The 20313-nt window shown below is 30.3% G+C and overlaps 1 protein-coding gene and 1 pseudogene across 1 annotated transcript; one reads left to right on the plus strand and one right to left on the minus strand.

Moving 5' to 3' along the window:
* Nucleotides 1-12408: 12408 nt before the first annotated feature.
* On the plus strand, nt 12409-15633 carry LOC107850073 (annotated as a pseudogene).
* Nucleotides 15634-15700: 67 nt separating this feature from the next.
* Nucleotides 15701-19073, minus strand: LOC107849605 (protein JINGUBANG-like). The gene is made up of 2 exons (XM_016694161.2): nt 18394-19073; nt 15701-16667 (listed from the first exon to the last, which is right to left on the minus strand). The coding sequence occupies exons 1-2, from the start codon at nt 18796-18798 to the stop codon at nt 15864-15866; spliced, it is 1209 nt and encodes a 402-aa protein (XP_016549647.1). The 5' UTR covers nt 18799-19073; the 3' UTR covers nt 15701-15863.
* Nucleotides 19074-20313: the final 1240 nt, after the last annotated feature.

Below are 20313 nucleotides of genomic sequence, written 5' to 3' on the forward strand. Positions count from 1 at the left end.
CTAGGATACTACAGAATGATCTAGACTGGTGAAAGCTGCTCTAAATTTTGTGTGAGAAACATGCTCATCCAGGGGATCTGCCTGAATGGGCAGAGGTGCTGGCTGGTTTCCAGTTCTTCTTCCATTAGTCTTTTTAGGAGACATATTCTGTAAATAGAAGGAAAACTTAAATTAGACAGAGAGTTTAACTTGAGCTCCTGCTTAGTCGCACGACATGAATGCTGAAAGAAGGGAAATTTTTTCTAAAAATGTCTCATAGTCTCTTGTTTATAAGTGTGGCGCGCTATACACCCATGCACAAGACTCTACTTGATGCGACTTTTAAACTCACTAGGACTCTGTAAAACCTTAGGCTCTGATACCAAGTTTGTAATATCCCGAGTCTGCACTCTGGATGCCACACGGTACTTACGACCCCGAAGAACCATAAGCTAACCCATGACGGGTACCTGATGTGAGCACTAAATAATAATACTGAATAAATGTAGAAGTTAGGCTAAAGTGTCGTAAGGTTCATAATCTAAAATTTGATAAATGTAGAAACTGCTAATAACATCTGAAAACTGAATACTGTTTGAACTAGTCTAGTCTGAAAAGCCTTTACTGAACTGTCTAGAAGTGGAGTTAATGGGACAAGCCCCCAACCAACTCCAACTAATAAAATACTGAATCTACTGTAATATTGAAAAATAGAATAATATCCTTGATGGATAAGGACTCACTACTAAATATGCTGCTGCTAACTGAATCTGACTAAGTGCGATCAGGAACCTGAGCATCCGACCTATGATATGAGACATCATAGCGGAAAAAAAGAGTATGCATCAGTACATAGAATGTACTAGTATACTAAGTGAGGTAGACTGATATACATGGGTTCATATGCATGAGATAATAACTGACTGAATAAACATCATGAAGTAACTGAATGAAAGTACATAAATAACTGAAACTGCAGTAAATACTGATTATGCAATATTGTGCATATACATATAGATATACTGTATCTGGGGTCATATTAAGACTGAATACTGAGTTCTGATAACTAAGTGATTGATATTTTAGATTTACTAATAACTGTATTAGTGATATTGGGTAACTATTTCTGACAGTCCTGATTCTGTAAAACTGAACTAAGTTTTATGCTGAGTCTGAAATTAAAACTGTAACTATATGAGTGTTTATCTAACCGACATACCCCAATTATAAACTGAGCTAGGGTCCAACCTGTGACTCCAGTTGGAAAGGTGTTAGCATCTTGCCAAGGAATACTAAAAATGCTGGGTCAACCCTAATCTGCCAGAAAGATTCATGAATTATATATGTATGGTTCCTTCAACCCTAGCTGGTAGAAGAACGTCTTACCCTACGCTGGCTATGTAGTTCTGTAATAGAGGGACTGCTACTAAGGGTCAAACCTTCTGCTGGCAGGAATGCCCCCATCCTTAGGTTCACTCAGTGTTGAATCCTACTCCCAACTGAATGGACACTGAACTGATTACTAGACTGTATTAGGCTTGACTGAACTGTTACTGATCGTGTTGATTGACTGAACTGGAACTGACTGAGTAATAATGTTCATGGCATTACTGAGACTTTCTATAACTATTGTAATTCTAGGTAAACATCTAGATTGTCGGGTATTGAATACCCCCAGGAATCGATAGCATCAATAGTAAAACAGAGTAATTCTTGAAAGTATAGCAATAGTCAATTGTTCACAATTCATTCACTGAGGCAATTTTCCAAACACTTGAAGGCCATGAATTCATACATGAAAGAGAACATATGCTAACATGTCATGATTACACTATTCAATTCATTTGGATATTCTATCAAACACTTGGGGAGCATGATTGTTATACATAATAATGAACAAGACATAAGCATCATGACTACAACTTAAACTTGTAATTTCAAGGATTGTAACATAGAAACTACATCAATCAACATACATGGTATCTTATGTTCATGAAGCTCATAACAAAATCTTGAATTGAAACTCATACAACAACACAAATATGGATACAACCCAATTTGCACATGTAAATCATAAATCAATAAATTTGTAGTTTTAAAAAAGGTTCTTGAACTCCAAGGGTGGAAGGAAACCCATGGATGAACACCTAACATACCTTGAATGTTGATTTCTTGGAAATTGTAGGGAATTTCTTGGAACTTGATCTTGAATTTGATGGACTAGAGTTTTTTCTTGAGAGGATTCTGAGAAAAAAGAATGAATTTTGCCCTTAGGATAGCTAAATTTTGTGTTTTAGGGTTGAATAAAGGTGGAGAAATTGACCTAAATACCCCCTGGACATGGATTTAATTACTGAAAAATGCGTCCAGCGATGCGCAGACCGATGCGTCGCATAGATGGGACCGATACGATGGCCGACGCGATGTATTGAGATCATATCGGCTCACTCGAATTTGCATGCTTGAACTGGTGACAACTCTGTCGACACGATGCATCGAGATTGCGTCGATTCACAATTTTGGACGCCCAAATGTGTCTCAAACAACGTTTGAAATATTCAAAACTCATTCGAGAACACCTATTGACATCCCTGATCATGAATCAACCTAAGAATTGACATTTTAAGGTCGTAACGGTAGAAAATAAACCCATTAAAATATCGAGGCCAAAAATGAGACTAAGTGTCAATACTTAGCTTGAAATTTTTCTAAGTCTGGGACCTCTTTTCATGCTATATAGGAGTGAATTCGACTAGGAATTTTATAGAGTCTTCCATTTCGAAACTATGATTTTTAATCGCATGTTTTGGTATTTAAAAGCTTATGGCATTTTTAGTTAAATTTTGCACATTTTATATTGTTATTTGTTTTATTAAGTGCTCACAGCAAGTACCAGTTCTTGGACGTCCAGGGTGTATTTTTGGGGCATTACACTGACGAAACAAACTTGGCATAATTTCTTGGTTCACTTGCAAATTAGTTGCTTATTTGGTACTTCTTTTTGCAATTTCTGGTCTGACCATAAAAATGCAGGAATAAACATCATCTCCTGAGTGGTGATACTTCATTTATGTTGGCCAGTAATACAGTGAATCTATATGATGTTTACGTCCAGGGTAGAACACTTAATCGAATCCATAGGCCACTCTTTTGTCTCTTTATTGTGTCGAACTTGTGGTCTGATGAAACTTTTATAGATATATGGTCTGATAGAACAAACTGGGCATAATTTTTTGGTTCACTTGCAGAATATTTTCTTATTTGGTACTTCTTTCTACAATATCTGATCTGTCCTTGAATGATTTACATAGAACTGTTTGATTGTACCTGCAGTTCGCTCATAGAAAATGTTTTCTGAAATGGTGGGAAATAAAATGTGATATAACCTGCGAAATCTGTAATAAGATTGGCAGCTATTAAACACCTATTTAAGTGAAAAATATATTTATCTAGTAATCATGATATAATGGCAATTGATATCAGGTAAGTGCTTGAGGTAGTAAATAGTCTAATATCTGGTGTTTGCTTTCAAATATCATTTAATTAATAAACATAATAAAATTTTAAAATGTAATAGTATACAAATACCTAATGATAAAATCCACAATATGTGATAATTTGCTAGATTACTATTTGGATACTAAATTATAGAAATAACATGACAAAAGTCATTAATATGCAGCAGATGATGAGTTTTTTTCCTTTCTAAAACCTTTGTGAACCTTGTTGCTTCAAAATTGACATCTTCATCAACCATAACTGATTTATTCTTTTTTGATGATGTAGTCCTCTTTGAATACGTATTTAGGGGAGTTAACATGTCAGTGTCATGCGCCGCTTCCTATTGTAAATTATGAATTTAAAAGTTAGAAATAAGAAAATATAATCATATAACTTAATAGGTATTTAGCGAACATATATTTATCAACATGTAATACTAAACTGTATGTGTAATTACTTTGAATTATTTCTCTTCATCTGAACCTTGATTGTTGAATTCATGGTCCTATAACACGTTATTTTTTAAAACAAAACATAAGTATGAAAAATAATTGTAAATTGGAATAAGGTTTTGAGGATAGTTCACATACAGTGTAGGTATCTGATTCTTTAGGAGAATATTTCTTGATCAGCACATCATCATCTCAAATCTTAACAACACTGTAAACCTCATCATGGTTATGAATGTTTTTTCTCTTGATAATCACCTTAAAAATGAATTTTTGTTGTAGAATATTGTTCAATTCTGTTGGATAAGAAGGTGCATCATCATTGCTAGTATTCTAGAAAGCAGAAATATTTGTTATTCATTATTTAAATAAAAAATGTGTGTTGTAATATATAGTATAAATATATAAACCTGAAGTAACATTCTTCAATTCAGTTGAGGACTTTCTAATTAGAGATGTGACATCAGTGTCCCATATAATCAATGAAATAGATCCAGTACCATCCATGATTGTAACTTGAATCCTGTACCTAAATAGTAAAATATATTTTTATATAAAGTTTTATATTAATTATGAAATAAAAAATATATTCTTACCTTGAAACGGCAAGGGAATCTTCATGGTTGCATTTTGTGTTTGTGCAAAAATAAGTGTTTTCCACTTTTTTCGTCTTCTTACGACACTTAGTGCATCTGGTATATGACCATCCATTGTCTAGGTTTAACAATTCAATAGTGGCAACTATAAAACATTGAGAACCTTCCCGTTAATTAGATGAATAAAAATAAAACTTGGTCGGCATCTATATATGATACATGAAAACATGTCAATACATGATTTTAGAAAAGGTATACTGACTTAAAAAATCTCCAACAATTTAGATATTATTTTGACTTCAATAGTGCTTTTAAATAATTCATCTGAGACAGAGAAACTTTTATGAGAGATAGTACTGATAGTACTTGTTAATCTGTCTGAGTTTCTTCTCGAAAAGATAGTAATTTGCACATGTAACTTATAAAATTACTTTGTTGTTTGAGAAAACACACACACACACACACATATATATATATGATAGTGAAATGTATAATATACCTTTTTTTAAACTCTTCAGATTGAGCATCAGTCAGATTGATCCAAAGCTTTGAGGCATTCCAACTATTGCACACAATATAGGAATCTGTCACAAAAAAAATTGTAAGATATACTTATTTTATAATAAGTGGATAGATGTAAATATAAATTATTACGTTGAAAAATGCGTACCTGCATAAGTTGCATAGCAACAACAACAATTTTGTTGTCAGAATCTAGAAGTTGTAACACAATTCGATCAATAAATTCACCCCAAAATGTTGCAGATATCATGTTGTTTCTGAGAAATATAATAAAAAAAATTGTTGATTAATGTTGTTACTGGCAGATATAATTTTAGAAAGAAACTTATATGAAAATGACTATACATTACATAAATTATCAGAGAGCAAATGTTTTTTCTTACTCATCATCTTCTAGATCAATATTAATGAACTTTCTAGAATTGCCTCCCATATAGTGAGTTTGTATCTGTCCGAAATTGACAATTTTCCCAATAACATTTATAATATTAAAAATATATTAATATTACTTTTACTATAAAACATAATATATTAAAAGTTAAGGTAATTAGTTCTTACCAAATAATTTTATTTCGTCCATAGATATCTTTTTTATCAAATGTGCAAAAGGTGAAAGTGGAAGAAGTTCAATGGAAAAGATGGATCAGAAAGTTCAGTGACAGTTGTTCGAAGAGTAAAATTAAGCTTCAACTTACGAGTTATTGGCCGAAACTTGGAAGTATTTTTGCAGACAATAAAGTTCTGCATAAAATATAATCAACGCTCTTTGATTTCTGATTTGAATTGTTTAAGCACTGAACTGCAAATAGAGTCTTGTATCCTATCTATCACCCTAAAAATAGAGCAAAACAAACTGAGAATTCTTCTAAACAAAGTAAGAAAATTTATGTATAAGAAATATGAAATAGTAAACAAATTGTAATGTTTTTTGTACTATAGAATTAGATTCTAAACAAAGGAAACAATCTGAATGTAAGAAAGATGGACTATTATAAACAAAAGATAATATCTTTTTTATCCTGTAGTACCATTTCAATTGCATAAACAGCGTTTTAATTGAAACGATCCTTCACTTTCCATAATCGAACAATCAATACTTTCAATTTCCAATGCATTTTTATTATTGTTATGCTATTGATGAAGTCTCACATTGTGAAAAAAGATATAACTTCATGTAGAATATTGTACGATTTAAAAAGGAGTTGAAGTTTCTTATGTTAGAGATTCTATTTATAGTAGTAGTTGAATTACTACTACTGGTTGAAGATTTGAAAATTTTGAGATAGATAACAGTCAAGGATAAGAATAAGAAGCAGTTTGCTCAATAATTACCGTTGTTATGTGGATAATAATAAAATATTAAAACACAATTTAAATAACTTCAGTGGATAAATATTTCTGTGACTTCAGTAAATTAGAGAACAATTAGTGGATAAATAAATATGTTAAGTCGACAAATACTCTTATTTTTTATTTTTTCTAAAAGTTGATTGTTAACTAATAAAAAATAAATAATAATAAATACTAAATATAACTGTTGAAGACGGTTGAGTAAATTAAATGATGACATTTGGATGAGTAAATACTGCTATTTTTTCTGTAAATTGATTGATGATAAATAAATAATAAATAATAACTAATTAAAATTACTGTTGAAGACACTTGGATGAATTAACTAATTAACTAATTTATTCTTAAAAATTACACGTTTCATGTATAGATGCTTCCACGTGGCTTAATGAGGAGGCTACATCCTCTCCTTTTAATAATGTATAGATATAGATTATATTTCACATAGTAATACTATTATTTATAATAGTAAGGATTGATTCAAGTTAATAATACGTTAGCCATGCATTTTCAATACATTACTCTGGATGTTATTGTAAACATATTATTTATCTATAATATATTAAAAGTGTGAAGACTCTTAGAAAAGTGATTTGAACTTTTTGTTCTTCATTAAAAGTCTCCGCTTTAAACAAAATCGTCTTTTTACCTTTCTCTTATTATTTTTGTAACATTAAATTTTTAAAAAATACTCTCCCTACAAAAATAGGATACATTTCCTCACAAAAAAAAAACTAACCACTCCTAACTAAAAGAGGACAACACAAAACCCCAAATCTAATATTCAAAAATAATTTTTAAATGCGTTTATTTTCTATTTGTTCTTTTGACGGTTTTTGCCAATTTTTTTTTTTAAAGTTCCCATCTTCCATAGCTTTTTTGCCAAAATTAGAAAAAAAAATTTAAAAATATAACCTTCTTGTCCCACCATGAAACCCAAACAATTAAATAAGTTATTTTTTATTTACTCTTTCTGGTGCTTTTTGCCAAATTTAAAAAAAAAAAAATCCATGTTCCATAGTTTTTTGCCAAAATTCAAAAAAAAAAAAAATCCTTTTCCGTCTTCCATAGGTTTTAACATAACTTTTTTTTAATTTAAAATAAGATCAAAACAATTCCTATCCTACGTAAAACAGGTATTATTTACCAACTTATATAAAATCCATGTTGATTTCGTTTTTTTACTGTCCACATCATATTTTTCTTTCATCCACAATTGCTTTCAGCTTTTTCTCTTCTTCAGGTTCCGTTCTCTTTTCTCGGTTCTCTTCATGAATTCACTTTAACTCCTTTGTCATAAAATTCTTTTGTTCTTTTTGTATTGTTGATTGTTGTTTGCTCATTAATGATTTAAAAACAATATTAATTGCTATGCATTTAGCTTATATTCTGAACTGATCTAATTTGTGTTATTAGTTGAATTTATGTTCTTAATTGATTTAATTTGTATTGTTTGTTGTATCTATTAAATATACAAAGATGAGTCACATATTCAAGTACAGTCTACTTAACTCATCAGTTTATCTTCATTCTAAATGATGCATTAATGTTGTTCTAACTCTTTTCTTTTAGATTACTATGACAACAGATGCAATTACTAAAGTTGTTGCAATTAGTGCATTGAAGTCATCTGATCGCATGTCCATAATAAAAGTGTTGATCATAGGAAGTGGTCCAATAAAAGAATATAATAAAGAAACAACTGGTACTCAAAATATTTTTAAGTTAGTTGATGAAGAGGTAAGGATTTTTTTTCTTACTCCGTCTTTAATTTTTCTTTTCGCATTTATTTTTCATCCATTAAAATTAACACATCTACAATATTTTAGGGCACAAAACTTTGATATGTTATGTTTCCTTTCAAAATTTCTTATTTTGTTTTACAAAAGTTGTATGTTCGTACTTTGTTTCACCTCTCCGTCTTTGATAATATAAAATCTTCATTTATTTTTAAAGTCAAATCTTTACAAAATCATTGATTACATTCTTATTGCGCACTTAAAACGTTTAAATATTTGGTACTTCTTAAATTTTTTCTGATTATAACGATTTTATATTTATTACTAGATTTCCAAATCTTCTTAAAATTAAATTTAGTTGATTTAGAATTCTTAAACTAATGAAAAAGTATTAGTTGTCATTAATTATGATGACTTCTAATAAGGAAATGTTTTACCATAAATATATTTAATTAATTTTCAAATCTTAAATATTAGAAAAAAAATTTGTCTAAAGTAAAGACTTTTAATTAGGAACAAAAAGTTCAAACATTATTTTTTTAATAGTTAAAAATTAATTAAATATATTTATGGTAAAATCTTTCCTTATTAAAAGTCATCAGAATTAATGACAAGTAATATTTTTTTTATTAGTTTAAGAATTCTAAATAAACTAAATTTGATTTTAAGAATATTTAAAAAGTCTATAAATCTACATCTATAATATATTAAATTCATTAACCACTTGAAACTTCTGATGGTAAAATATATATATGCTTACAATAAAATATAGATTTTGAATTTTTTGCACTTCATTAAAAGTTACATAAGTGTGAAGACCCTTAGAAAATTTTTTTGAACTTTTTGTTCTTCATTAAAAGACTTAGCAATAGACAAAATCGTCATTTTTACTATTTTGCTCAAATTATTATTTAATTATTTCAATAATATTAACTATAATATCAAATCCTAAAATGTATATGGAAAGAAAAAAATTAAGAGTCCTATAATATATGGTAATAAGACAATGTTACTCTAAGAAGAATTAAAAAAAAAACTCCTAAGTTTTAGGAATCATAAGTGTGCGTGATTTTTTTTTTAAATAAGACAATGAAGTCTATTTTATATTAAATAAAAAGCAAAGTAAAAGTCCACAAATAACTTTAAAATCGTTCAACGAGTAAAGAAAAAATATTTGTATTATCTTATTGTTTTGGAAACCATATTCTTCTAAAATTGATAGATATTTATAGCGAAAATATAAATTTACCATATTTAGATAATTTCTTTCTTGGAAAAGGATTTGAACTTTTATAAATTGAGAATCTTTCTACAACAATACAATACCATATTTAACAAATATATGGAACAAGATTATTTACTTTTGGTCTTAGATCATTCGTCATTGTTTGCTTTACAATTGTTTTTACATCAAGAAATTTTTTGTCATATTTAATTTATTTTAAAGTGCATTGTTTTTGTAGGTATCTTGAAGATGTATGATGATGATAATATATATATAGACAGTTGATGATTCGAATTTTGAAAGATGATTAATTTCACGTGAAATTTTTAGTTTTGAATGATATAAATTACTGTATCTATTCATTCTTATTCTTTTTAGGTAACAATCTATTCTTTGTCTTCTTTTATGATATTTATTTTATCAAACTTTACGAAAAAAGAAAAAAATAGTACTATGAGAAAAGGCCTAACTAAATCTGACTTTTTAATTTTTTGGAAGATTTCTAATCAATAGTTGGTAGGTTTCTTACCGTAAAAAATATAACGATGCAACAAAGAGACACAACAAGCGCTAAAGAAGAGAACGAGTGAATGTTTCTCCAAAAGTATTCACAGTAAGAAAGAGTTGATAAGTGTTTCTCCAAAAGTATTTAAATCTCTAAAAATATTCACAGTGAGGAAGAGTTGATAAGTGTTTCTCCAAAAGTATTCATGATGGAGTAAAAATTCAATGTTCAATAGAATTCTTGGGTTTATTTGGCTGGACATATAAAGTATTAGATTTGGCTAAATTAGACTCACCCTTTTAGATTAACTTTTTTTCGTAATAATATTTTGAAAGGTGTGATTGGGAATATATGAGAATAATTTCTATTTTGATTAAAAAATTTCATGTCTTATGTATTTAACATTACTTAAATTAAGAAGTAGCGGTTGATAGTTGTTGCCACTAAGATAAATTAAAGATGCCAGACATTATGTTTCAGTTCCTGTTAAATATGTGTTAGCATTAGAACCATATGAACTACAAGCTCTTGAGATGTTCGTTTTAATTTATGCATTTTTTTTTGCTAATTTGCAGAGCTGAGAATTGAATCACTATCTGAATGAAATTAAATTTAAAATTTTGCATGTGAAATTAATCAATTTTTTCATAATATGGAATGTCATCAAAGTCTATATGAAACTCTCCAAAGAATTATTCCCTTCATCTCAAAATATGTGTAATCTTAGGAAAAATCACATCCATTAAGACATTAATACATAAAATATGTAGTTTATTAACAATTTCTATTTAATAAATGTTTCTTGAAAATTGACCACTATTAAAAAGTGGAGTTTACAATAATAGTAGAAAAAACATACTATAATTTTTTGTCTTGAATTTCTAAGATGACACTTATTTTAAACTAAATTCTTTGATAAATTTATATTTATTTTTTATATGAAGGAAATATTCTTAAATTTCAACACGAGAAGTCATATTCATGATAACCTCCCTACTTACCTTTAATAGTGATTAGGTTAAAAAAGAAACCCAACATTAGTTTTCAATTTTCCTAAGGATCTAAGTTCACTTCAAATCAATGAATTGCACGTTATCATTAATATTTTATTTTATACGTACATAATATATATTTTTTTTAAAATATAAATATTAAAACATATTTGAATATATAGTTATAGAGAGGTAATTTTATAAAGGGTCTACCACTATAATAAACGTCGTTATTGTTATAGGTAGAATTTCATTATAGAGAAGTAACATATAAGATGAAAAATATGTTTCGAAGAAAACCAGGTTGTTATAGTGAAATACCGTTATAATCAGGGATTGTTATAGAGAGGTCTGACTGTCTATATATTATTAAGAGAAAAAAAATTGAAATATACCTAAACTTTGGTGAAATTTGTTATAATATACCTCAACTTTGTGAGGTTCCTATGTACCTCCTGGACTATTTATTACTGCAAAGGTCCTATTCAGATCCTGACGTGCTCAATGTGCGTGATTCACGCAGTGGTCCAGCTAACAAATATATGCCATAAAAATACGATAATAAATAGTCTGGGGAGGGGAGGGGAGGGGGAGGGGTCATAGGACCCCCACAAAATTGAGGCATGTTAGAGAAAATTTCTCCAAAGTTTAGGTGTATTTCACACCTTTTCTCCTATTATTAAAGTCATCTATTCATTGATTCGAATATAATGAGTTTGTTCTTTTTATACACACAACTCTCTTCTTTAACATTGAATACACGTGCAACACACGTATCCTAAACTAGTTATTATAAAGATTTGAGTAGTTTAATTCAAAGTTTCAAAATATTTCTATTGAATGATGATAGTTTTTTTTTTTACTATATTCAATATTGTCAAAAATAAAATAAAATAAAATAAAATTATAAAATTAATAATTAATTTTTTTTTGCGGCCTTAAGATTTTAAAAGCCTAAAGCAATGGCTTTACTAGTTTCACCCTTGAGCCACCCCGCTAATATGCACCATGTCATCAATTTTTTAGAGAATGCATCATGCTATATAACACAAAAAGTTGTTGAAACAAACCTATAAATTAATTAAAAAGTTCTTATATTTCCATTTGAAAAGTTAGATTCTGGAGATTTCATGTATTACTCAAATAATCGATGCAAATTATTGTCAACAACCTCCATCTTTTTCATTACCAGTTAAAGAATCAAGTTTTGAAAAGTAAAATTTCATGAATTTTAACTTGTATCGAGGATCAGGAGTGTCTGTCAAAGTAAAACTAGTAACAAGCACACGATGAAATTTATAATTTTACTTCAACTACTTGCATTGGTTTGAACTATTGATACATATGATTTTTTTTTTTAAAACAAGAAAAATATAAGTCAATGATAATGCCCCATGCAATCAAGTTTTGGAAGCATGCTTCACGTTACATAACACATGAAAAGTTGTTGAAACAAATCCTATAAATTGATTCAAAATATTCATTATAATTAACTTAACATACATACGTACCTCAATTTCTTTCATTTCTCAAAGTCTTAAATCCAAAACATGGACACCTCTTCCTATTTACCACTCATTGGAGTACTCATTTTCTTATATTTCATTTTCAAAAATAAAAATTACTCTAATTTTAAACAAGCACCTGAGCCATCTGGTGCATGGCCCATAATCGGTCATCTCCACTTACTAGGAGGTGCCGAGCAGCTTCTGTATAGAACGCTCGGCACAATGGCCGATAAGTATGGCCAGCATTTAATCGAAGGCTCGGCGCTCGCCAAGCCTTTGTGGTTAGTAGTTAAGAAATGGCAAAAGAATGCTTTACTTTGAATGATAAGGCCTTAGCCAGCAGGCCCACAACTGTGGCTGCAAAGCATATGGGCTATGATTATGCGGTTTTCGGGTTTGCACCTTATAGCCCGTTTTGGCGCGAAATGAGAAAGATTGTGATGTTTGAACTTTTATCTAATCGAAGACTTGATACTCTCAAACATGTTCAAGTGTCTGAAGTGGATATTGGGATCCAAGAGCTATACAAATTGTGGGTCAATAATAATTCTGACAGGTAGAGTTGATGTCAAATAAGCCGATGTAGTCGAATTTAAATAAGTTAAAGTGAATCAAAGTCAATAAATAGCTCGATAATATGATATAACATATGTTTTAGTTGTACAAATTGTGGGTCGATAAATAGATCATATGATATAACATGTGTTTTAGTTGTACAAATTGTGGTTCGATAACAATTCTGGCAGGTAAAGTTGGTGTCAAATAAGGTCGATTGAGTTGAATTTGTATAAGTTAAAATGAGTCAAAGACGATAAAGAGATCATATGATATATATATAACATGTGTTTTAGTTCTTGTAAGTTCTATGAATCAAAGTTTGTTGCTAATCCATTTCAACTACAAATTTTAAGGGTAGGTGCACATTATATATATATATATATATATGTATGTATGTATGTATGTATGTATGTATGTATATAGATAGATAGATAGATAGATTTTGTCTATCGCTAAATTTTAATTGATTTCTTTCGTGTTAATAGAGAGAGTGACTCTCTTTTCCTATTTTTGATGAAGAATTGTCCTTCATTTTGGACGTGTTATTACACTTATGATTTCACGAGCTAAATTTAACACCTCTAAATAAACTCGCATGCAGGCCAATGCTCGTCGAGCTAAAAAGGTGGTTCGAGGACTTAACATTAAACGTAATCGCTAGAATGGTAGATGGAAAACGTTATTTTGGTGTTGGTGCAACATGTAATAATGATGAAGCTAGGAGATGTCAAAAGGCAATAAATCAATTTTTCTATTTGATTGGAATTTTTGTACCATCAGATGCATTTCCAATTTTGGGTTGGTTTGGTATAAATGGACATGAAAAAATCATGAAAAAAACAGCTTAAGTGGGTGTTTGGATTGACTTATTTTTAGGTATTTTTAGTTTTTAAGCATTTTTTCAATTTTGGTGGTATTTGGCAAAATAAAAAGATACTTTTAAATACTTATTTTTAAGTCAAAAAGTGTCAAAATAAGTCAAAAGTCAAAAATAGAGTAGTACCAACTCATCACTTTTGTCTTTTTACTTATAAACTTTTTATTAAAATTCAATCCAAACATCCCAAAGAACTTGATTTTATACTTGATGGGTGGTTAAAAGAACATCGTGACAAACCAAGATGTACAAGTGTTGAAGCTAAGAGTACTACTGATACTGCAGCGAACGATTTTATCGATGTCATGTTATTACTTCAAGAAGGACTTTCTAGTTTTCCATATGATGCTGATACAAGTATCAAGTCCACTTGCCTGGTAGGTTACTGAGTTCGAAAACGTCTGATTAAAAATGTCCTCAGTCTCAATTGAAACATGCTAGAGGTTTTACAGCTTATTGAGGCGAATGCATATGATTACAGATAGTGACATATTTTTATGTGATTAACTTATCTATACAATAGACACTTGAAAACACATGCAAAAATCTTTTAAAAATTTTCAATCGAAAATGTCTAATAGCAAATACTTTATCATGTATTTGGTTGTTCTACCTACAACATACAGTGGCGGATGTAGAGTAGAAGGTGTGGGTTCCCGAGAATCCATATCCGCTACCGTAAGGCTTAAAATTACATAGAAAAATCGTCAAAAGTTATAAATATTAATAGGTGGAAACCCATAACTAAACCAAGGGATAGCTTAATAGCAGAAAAGGAGCCCTTGAGAACCCACAAGTTTAAAATTCTGGATCCGCCTTTGACAACATAAACAAACTTTTGCATAATCAGTGCAATTTAACTTGATTTTCAAAGATAATAACTATAGTTATACTTATTATCGATAGTTACCTTTCATTACCTAAAGACATAACAATATAAATTTTATTTACACTGTCGGTGCCCATAAGTTAAACTCACTAATTTGTTGTTTCTTTTTGGTTTAGGCCCTCATTCTTGGAGGCAGTGACACAACTGCAGGGACACTAACATGGGCAATTTCATTACTCCTAAACAAACCTAAAATATTAACAAAAGCACAAGAAGAAATTGATCTTCATGCTGGTAAAAATAGACAAGTTGATGGATCAGACATATCAAATTTAGTTTATATACAAGCAATTATTAAAGAAACATTAAGATTATACCCTGCTGGTCGGCTGGTCCACTATTAGGACCTAGGGAAACAATGGATAATTGTGAAATTGGTGGGTATAAAATTAGTACTGGCACAAGATTGATTGTCAAATGTGTGGAAAATACAAAGGGATTTGGGAAGATCCTGATGTTTTAAAACCAGATAGATTCTTGATGAGTAATGTTGATGTGAAAGGCATAGATTTCGAGCTTATTCCGTTTGGTTCCGGTGGATGATCTTGTCCTGGCGCGTCTCTGGCACTACAAGTTCTTCATTTGACCTTGACTCGTATTCTTCATGCTTTTTAGTTTTCTAAGCCTGTGGATGATCAACCTATTGACTTGACAGAGAGCCCCGGGTTAACTATACCTAAAGCGACTCCATTGGATGTTCTCATTGCAACGCACCTCAGTGCCAACCTTTACGACTGCACGCTGATACATGTCGCGTTGTTATATTTACCTTAGAAGCAAGCAGTTCAGTTCGACTGAACCTACCTACATTTCCTTGCTTGGAACATATCGAAGCAGGTTATGAATCTATTCAACTTGGTCGAGTAGTCTCTCCTTTGTATCGAATAATATGCAAGTTTGTGCATTCATTTTGTATGAATGAGACTGAAAGGCATAGTCGATGGACAACAGATGAATATTCTTCCAAGAAAATGACCAAGAAAAACAATTACTACTTCATTCATCCATTATGTACCAAAAAGAAAAAAGCTATATAAGAAACCAATGGCCAACAAATTTACACACCATTTTAATTGTACATATCTTACAATTACAATAAGAAGCACCAAATGATCTGTAAAGGAGTGTAAAAACACAACAAATATCAAGACTCCAACAACCAAACAAAACATTTCATTGCATAATTGGTGCCATTTCTGAAACACTCCAAACTTTGACAGATTTATCAAGACTTCCACTATAAAGCACCCATTTTTTGTCACTTCTTGTTGATTCTTTATCCTCTTCAACAGCCAAACATTTTACTGGTCCATTATGTCCTGTCAACACAGACAAACATGTGTGAACACAACCTTCTTTCCTCCAAACACATATGTTTTTGTCTGCTGATCCACTAAAAACAAGATTCCCTGCTGACTCAAGACATAATACAGCCAGTTTATGACCTTTTAGTACACCCCCATGTGTCCAATTTTTCTTCTCTTTTTCCCAAAAATTCACAACCCCATCTGATGATCCACAATATACAACAGAACCAGACTTGTTAACAGCTAATGCAGTAACAGCACATTCTTGATCCAAAAGGGGTTGCATCAAAACATGTTTTATTGTTTTTGATGTAAATTCCCTTTGCCAAATCTTGATTGTACCATCAGCTGACCCCGTGTAAACGATACCATCAGCACTAACTACTACCGAATTGACAGCATCGTCATGAGCTTTAACAGATTCAAGACATTTTGAACTGTCAGCTCTCCAAACTTTGAACGTTCTGTCCCATGACGCGGAGTATAATAGGCCATGATTATGGTCCATACTTAAACAAGAAATTGCATCCCAATGTTTGATCCAAATGGAAGCTTTGTTGTTTTTTGCTGACATGAAATAGTTGCTTGGCCTTAGTGAAACCTTGAAAATGTCAAAGAATGTTGGTAGAGTTCCAGCAGGCTTGAAACTACTAGGATTGTTATGCTGTACCTGTTGAGATGCATACTTAAGTATAGTTAAGTAAATAAAAGTATGCTCTCTTAAGTTGTTCAAACTTTCGGATGAGATAGTCATGTACGAGTTGTGAGGGAGCCAGGAATCCTAATAAAGGGATTTGGAAAATACAAGATTCCACATTTGGAATTCAAACATGCAACGCGAAACAATTGTTAAACTACCTTTAGTTCCGCCCCTTTCTCCCATGCTGAATCACAGGCAGAGGCGGACCCACATGGATCCGTGAGGGTGCACGTGCACCCGGTAACTTTTTAAAAAAATCATATATATATATGTATAAATATTGTAAAAACGTGGTAATATATTAAGTTGTGCACCCATAATATCAAATGTCATTTGGGTGCACTGGTTTGGAAAGTAGGTGAAAGGTCTCTTGACCCGGATGTCGCGGGTTTGACTCCCGGCTTAGCATCCTTTTTTGTTTTTGTCTTTACAATTAATGCTCCAGCCATTTAAACTAATTTAATGTGTATTCTTATTTGATAAATTTATGGGCCATGGCTATTCTTCAATCCCAAACCCAAAACTGTCAAGCCCACAACATCATATCCCTAAAATTTACAATTTTCCTAAGTTCTCTTCTAGCCAAGTATAGCCCATTTGACCATGAAAATCATAATTTTTTAGAGTTGGAGTTAGAGTTGAAGTTGAAGTTGGAATTAGAGTTGTGTTTGATCATAAATATAAATTAAAGTTGTTTTTAAAATTTTGTGAGAGAAATATGAATGAAAAAAGTGAAAACAAGTAAAACTTGTTTTTACTTTTCCAAATATAATTTCAGAATTATATTTGGAATTTTGATGCCCAAACTCATCTTGTTTTTACTTTTTTCACTAAAGTGAAATAATTTTTCGAAAAAAGAAAATAATTTTCATGACCAAACGACTACTAAATATACGTTAGAACACGCACACTCAACTAATAGCTTTTTCAATTCTCTCGCTACTGCAACTGTAGAGAGAGCTTTTTAATCCATGAAGCATATCAAAAATGAGTTGCGCAGCAGTAATTGTGATGCATTTTTTAATTGATTATTTAGTTTGTTACATTGAGAAGGATGTATTTGTAAATATAAGCAATGATGCAATCATTGACCGTTTTCAGAATATAAAATGCGTCGATGTCTAGTATGAAAGGATAATCTACTTTTGTTATATTAGTACTAAATTAACGTCATTTGATCATTTTGAAGTTTATACTTTGATCATAAATATTTTTGTAATTTTTAAGTTTAAAAAAATTGTATGCCAAATTACGTAGTTAATAGATAGGACCATGTTAAAGATAATAGTGCGCCCTCTATTTTCAAATTTTGGGTTCGCCTCTGATCACAGGCAGCACCCTGGAAACCATGGACAAGTCATATGCAGTTTAACACAAATTATGTGACACTTTTTTCTTTAGAATATGTCGCAAAAAAAATATCACCTTTTCATATTTAAAAACAATTATCACCGCCATCCATTATCAAAACAATTTTTCACGTACTTGCGCATTAAAACATCAGGCCAACACATGAAGAAACATGTTGAAATATAACATAATCAAACAAAAAATAGTATCTCTATTCAACAAAAAAACTCAAACATCAACAAACTCTCCATCGAAAATTTGCATATTTTTTTAAAAAAGGACAATATTTTGTTCTATGCAACAAATTATTATAGACGAGATAGTCATACAATTCAACAGCACGTACCTTCCAAACACGAACTTTTCCATCTTGATGTCCTGTGAAAATCTTGTCACCAGAAATAATAATGGCTTTAACAAGACCACTATTTGATTTAAATGCTGAAAATTCCTTCATATCTTTCCATACACGTATATTTTTGCTATCAGAACCTGTATAAAGAAGATCATTTTTCGTAGCTAAAGAATAAATATGTCCTTCTTCACGTACAAGTGAACCAATTAAACAAATTTTGTGATTAGTTTGGTTTCCATCATTATCACCATTTTGACAGAAATTTATGTCATTTAAATTACAACTTTGGTTCCATGGTGACATATTCATAGGTGAATTTTCACAACTAAGACGATCATATGGAGAAAATTTGCTTTTTTGAAAATCAAAATCATCATCATTCATAGTAGATGACATCTTTTTTTTTTTTTTTTGATAAAATGAAACTTTTTTTTTTTTTTTAAAGAAAAAGTTATGGTGGATTATGGTTTTTTATTTGGTTGTTGTATTTACTATTCTAGTTCTTTTTTCCACCAAAAAAGAAAAAGAAGATTTTTTTTATTTTTTTTGAATGTTAAAAATATGAGAAGAGGAGAAGGAAAAAGAGAAAATGATGGAAAGGAATTGGGAGAGAATGGAGGAGAGGATTTGTAGGGAATATGAAACGAGAGAAAGGAATGAAGGGACTATTTTAGATACATTGACACATATATGGACAACGGTCGAATGAGAAATTTATATAATGATACTGAGATAAGGCATTTAGTAATGTGGACAAAATTGATAGGACATACTGCAACTTTACACGGTTTTATTATTTTTCTGAATTTAATTTTAATGTATTTTTGTCACTTTTTTGTGTTAACGTGACACCTTTATTACATAAAATAAAACTCACGTTAAAGATGTCATATCAGCTAAAAAATACAAAAAATATGCTAAAATTTAATTTAGAGATAATATGACCCGCATGAAGTTAAAGTGTATCGTAATAAATTTGATCATAGTTCGAGAGGATACCGAATGCTTTAATCAATGATATTCAAGAAAATATTAGAATGTTGTATGTAGAATCTCATATTTTAATTTTAATTTATATATCAAGAGCGGAAAGAAGGGGGGTTAAATTTAGTGGTGGAGCTAGTCAATAGTGAGGGGTTCAGATTGGAGGAAAATTATACTAGTTTAAAATTATTTTTTATGTACATATAGCGAACATTAAACCCCATTCAATTAATTATTTTGTTCATATTTTTTTAATTTTAAACCTCCTTAATTAAAATACTGCTCTGTCCTCAGATGAAGTTTGAGCTATTTATGTTAAAGGTAGAGAGCTCACCAAGTCAGCTAGCCTCAACCTTACACATCTACTAGATCTAGGATTTGAACTTATGATGAAAGACAATTTTATCTCCCTCTTTATAACTACACTAGATAAACTTTTTATCTTATATTGAGGAGATTCAACTGTTCATAATAATAATAATTAATTTTTTTTAAAAAAAAAACACTTCTTTTACCTTATTTTGGAAATAGAATTTTTCGTTGGAAGATTTTCAATTGAATCCTTTGTCTCCCTTGATTAGCTCCGCTTTTTGTATATAAATATGATTTGCAGTAATTTATTTGCTATACATAGTAGTGATAATATGTTAGTATAATTTTTGTTTTATAATTTTACGGTATAAAAATTAGATTATCATACTTTATAATTTCAAAAATATTTTCACCACACTCTTAGTGACATGTTCTTATAATTATATAAATATATATGTTTGAAATTCGTGTAGATTTTAATAATATTTTTATTATGTCAAAACTACAATTTATTTTTAAAATTTTTATATCAAACATGGTCATATAAAACAAGATTTAAAGCCACTAGTTAGTCCAATGGCTTACGTACAATCAGATGTAGCACACGTCAAAAAT

This window comes from Capsicum annuum, chromosome 12 (genome assembly GCF_002878395.1).
Source record: "Capsicum annuum cultivar UCD-10X-F1 chromosome 12, UCD10Xv1.1, whole genome shotgun sequence".
Lineage (NCBI taxonomy): Eukaryota > Viridiplantae > Streptophyta > Magnoliopsida > Solanales > Solanaceae > Capsicum > Capsicum annuum.